The following is a 3,670-nucleotide window of genomic DNA, read 5'->3' on the forward strand; positions in this document are numbered from 1 at the left end:
CCCACCCGCCATCAGAGACTCTGCAGACGTTCGGATCTCCCGCCAACGATGGGGGCGGAGCTACGCCGCGACCTCCCCGGCGCAGGCACCGCCCTCAGCGTCAGCTCCGCCCCGGACCAAGCCCCGCCCCCTTTCCCCAGCTCTGCAGTCTTACGCCTTAACCAGGACAATTGTGAGGCGAGGAGCGGATTACCAAGGCCAAGTTCATTCTGGCTTTCTGATCCAAAAGTTGTATTCCGGAACTGTGTTGTGTGAACGCGTTCGCGACGCTGCACAAGGAATATGCATTTTCTTTTTCTTGAGTTAGTTGCACTCTCTTACTCATAACCATCAGAGCTTTTCCTTGTCTTATCGCTGAGTTCTTATGCATACTTAGTCACTTCAGTCGTATCTGACTCTTTGCGACCCTATGGACCGTACCCAACCAGGCTCCTCTGTCCATGGAATTCTCCAGACAAGAATACTGGAGTGGGTTGCCATTTCCTCCTCTAGGGGATCTTCCTGACCCAGGGATCGAACCTGTGTCTCTTATGGCCTACCTGCATTGGCAGGTGAGTTTACCACTAGCGCCACCTGGGAAGCCAAGGAACATCTAGGAAGCCTAGGAAAACCTAGGAACACCTCAAAAAGAGGAGAGGAGGTTCTGGTCTGCCAACTCCTTAGCTGGGGTCCTCAGCACTACCTTAAACGGATTACGTTTGTAATTCAAAACAAAAAACTAAGTGTAACTAGGAAACCTCATGGGAAAGGATTTAGAAAACGTTAAGTAGAATGAAAACTAAAACTCTGGAGTCAAGAACTAGCTTTCAGTACTCACTGTGTGGCCTTGAATTTTAAAGAGGATCAAGCAAGGTTTGTGAAAGTACTTTGCAAATTCTGAAAGCCCCTCAGAAATGCACCTGGACTTCCCAGTTGGTGCAGTTGGTAAAGAACCTGCCTGCCAATGCAGGAGACACAAGAGATGGGGGTTCAATCCCTGGGTCAGGAAGATCCCCTGGAGAAAGAAATGGCAACCCAGTCCAGTATTCTTGCCTGGAAATCCAATGGACAGAGGAGCCTGGTGGGGTACAGTCCATGGGGTCACAAAGAGTAGGACACGACTGAGCAGCACGTGCACACACACACACACGTGCCTAGCATTGTTCTAAGTCCTCAGAAATATAAAAATGCTCGCACACATAACCACAATCTCCACAGATAAAATATATGCACGACAGGATATTTTAGCAGTGGAGTGATATTCCTTATTCATTCAAGATTTTTTGCTTTTCTTACCTGTACTTCCTAATTTTCCTTCACTGTACATATATTGCCATTTATTGTTTATGTACTGGGGAAAAGGCAATACATAAAGATCTTCCTTGATTAAAAGACCAAGAAATGAAATATTTGTCAAATTATATATTTTAAACATATTCTTTTAACATCTAATATTTATTTAGTAATAAAACTACCTCACCTTTCCTATCAAAACAAAGTTCCCATATACAGTAAATAAGGCCCACCCCCAGGCAAAGATAAAACAGGATCTCCTCCCTTTGCCCACCCCCAAGCTCCCCCTGAAAACCTCCTCCAACACAATGAGCAGGCCCAAGGGGTGCACCGGGGCCCTCTCTCCAGGATAGGAGACAAGAAGGAAGCAACTGTTGGCACAGTCATTTTATTGCATCCAGGACATCAGAGTCCAGACCACCCCTGATTTCAGCTCCAGTGACTCCTCCTTCCATCCCTCTTGGCCTTTGAACAGGTTTTTCCCTCTGCCTGGAATACATTTCCTCTTCTCCATCTGCAAACTCCTATTCACCCTTCTCAACCCAAGATCCTGAGGGTCCCAGGCAGCACTAATTATTCCCTCCTCAGTGTTTCCCCTGACAGTTCATTCGATAGTAAAGCCTTTAATCCTGCATTAATCCACAGGGCCCCATCAATAGCCTGTCTCTGAGTAGAGGCCCAAGAAACACTGAATGGATGAACACTGAGCTGTGAATGAGGGACCCAGGAAAGATGGGAACAGGATGAGTGGGACACAGAGTCCAGTGATAGGAGGGTGGAGCTCACTGGGACAGTGACTGAGAGCTGTGGGGCACTGGATGGGATCCATTTCCACCCGGCACAATCTTTGACCTTTGGGGGTTCTCTGGAACACCCAAACTCCAAGCTGGAGTTCAAGGAACCTTAAAGTCCTGCACACAACAGAGGGCTGTCCTTTCCCAAGGGGATCTGGGTAGAGGGCACTGCTGATGCTTTCCCTGTCCCTCAGCTCAGATCTGACTCTAACCTAAATCCCAACTTCACCCCCTCCCAGATAATCTGGAAGCCCCAAGTCAGGGTCTTGGCCCCAGCTGATCCCCCATCCTCACCCCTAAGTGAGAGAGGCAGTGAGGGGAGGCAAAACCAGGGTGGCCCACATCTTTCTCTTTCTCTTTCCCTCTCCCAGGGCAGGCAGCTGGGGCAGGCCCAAGAGTAGACCCCAGCAGCTCCAGCCAATCCTCAATCCAAGGACTGGCCAGTGCTGCCCTTGGCAGCCAAGGAATGCACAGAGAATCACCGCGGGCCAGACAAAAACACCTTTACCAGGACTTGTTCCCACCTGGAGCCAAAGTTCCCATCTATTCCCATCTGTTCCCATCCGGACCTTTGGGCCCCCACTATACTTCCCTCCCTACCAGCTGCCACCCCCTTCACTGAGTCTTCCGATGAAGATCAAGTTTGCGCCGTACCAGCTGGCTCAGGAGGAATGCAGTGAGGATGCTGCTGCCTACTGTGAGCAAGAAGAGGCCAGAGAAGTTGTGGGGCCAGCGGGTGTGTAGAGGCTCATAGATGGACCGCCGGGCCTCATAGTCCAGCGCCACGGCCTCCAGCTGGGCCAGCGTGCACAGTACCAAAAAGACATGGAAGAGCTGGTGGCCCTGCCCAAAGACATGGCAGCTGCCAGGGAACCAGCGCTCAGGCATGAAGGCAGAGAAGAAAGCCGCAGCCAACAGAAAGAAGACCACCTGGCATTTGTGGTAGAGAAGAGCCGGGTCATCTGTGGCAGGGTCGGGGGACACAAGGATGCGGTGAGCCACGGGGCTGATGTCCAGTGCGTAGGCCAGCGCGGAGGGTACCTCCTGGCAAGTGCGGCCCAGCAGGCCAGGCTTCTGGATGTACTTGTTGTAGCAGGAGCCAGTGCAGGAAAGCCAAGCAAGAAAGGCAGCCGTGGGCAGGAAGATGGTCTGCACTTGGGCATGCCAGGCAGGCTCAATGGCATAGTAGAAGTGTGCCAGGGCGCTGCCAAACTGGTACACGGCCACACCCACATAGTCCAGGAAGAAGAAGCTGTAATGCCAGAACTCGGACTTGGCCTGCAGGAGGTGAGCCAAGGCACTGAGGGAGAGGTAGGTGAAGGAGGCGAGGACGATGATGAAGAGGGGCAGGGCATGTGGGTCTCCCCAGAAGTCCACGGTGCCCACAAAGATGGCAAGCCGCAGCAGCAGCACCAGGGCGGCCAGCAGGTGGGTCCAGACGTTCACCGCCTCGTTGTGCTGCTGGAACAGCGTGCGGAAGTAGAAGCGCCAGGTCCGATGCAGCGGCCGGTAGCCCACGTAGATATACGGCTTCCAGAAGAGGGGCGGCACCTCGGCTCGATCCACGGTGAACACAGGCTCTGATGGCACAGACGGCTTAGGGT

General features: G+C 52.4%; 1 protein-coding gene across 3 annotated transcripts in view; it reads right to left on the bottom strand.

Annotated features, from left to right (window-relative positions):
• Positions 1-1,644: 1,644 nt before the first annotated feature.
• Positions 1,645-3,670, bottom strand: part of PAQR7 (progestin and adipoQ receptor family member VII) — an 11,098-nt gene continuing 9,072 nt past the window's right edge. For all 3 annotated transcript variants that reach the window (XM_010830083.1, XM_010830082.1, XM_010830084.1), the window contains one exon: positions 1,645-3,662. In XM_010830083.1, coding sequence (XP_010828385.1) covers positions 2,682-3,662 — 981 coding nt within the window. In that variant the 3' untranslated portion in view covers positions 1,645-2,681. The remainder of the gene's footprint in view (positions 3,663-3,670) is intronic.

Source organism: Bison bison, unplaced genomic scaffold (genome assembly GCF_000754665.1).
Source record: "Bison bison bison isolate TAMUID 2011002044 unplaced genomic scaffold, Bison_UMD1.0 scf7180017864516, whole genome shotgun sequence".
Taxonomy (NCBI): domain Eukaryota; kingdom Metazoa; phylum Chordata; class Mammalia; order Artiodactyla; family Bovidae; genus Bison; species Bison bison.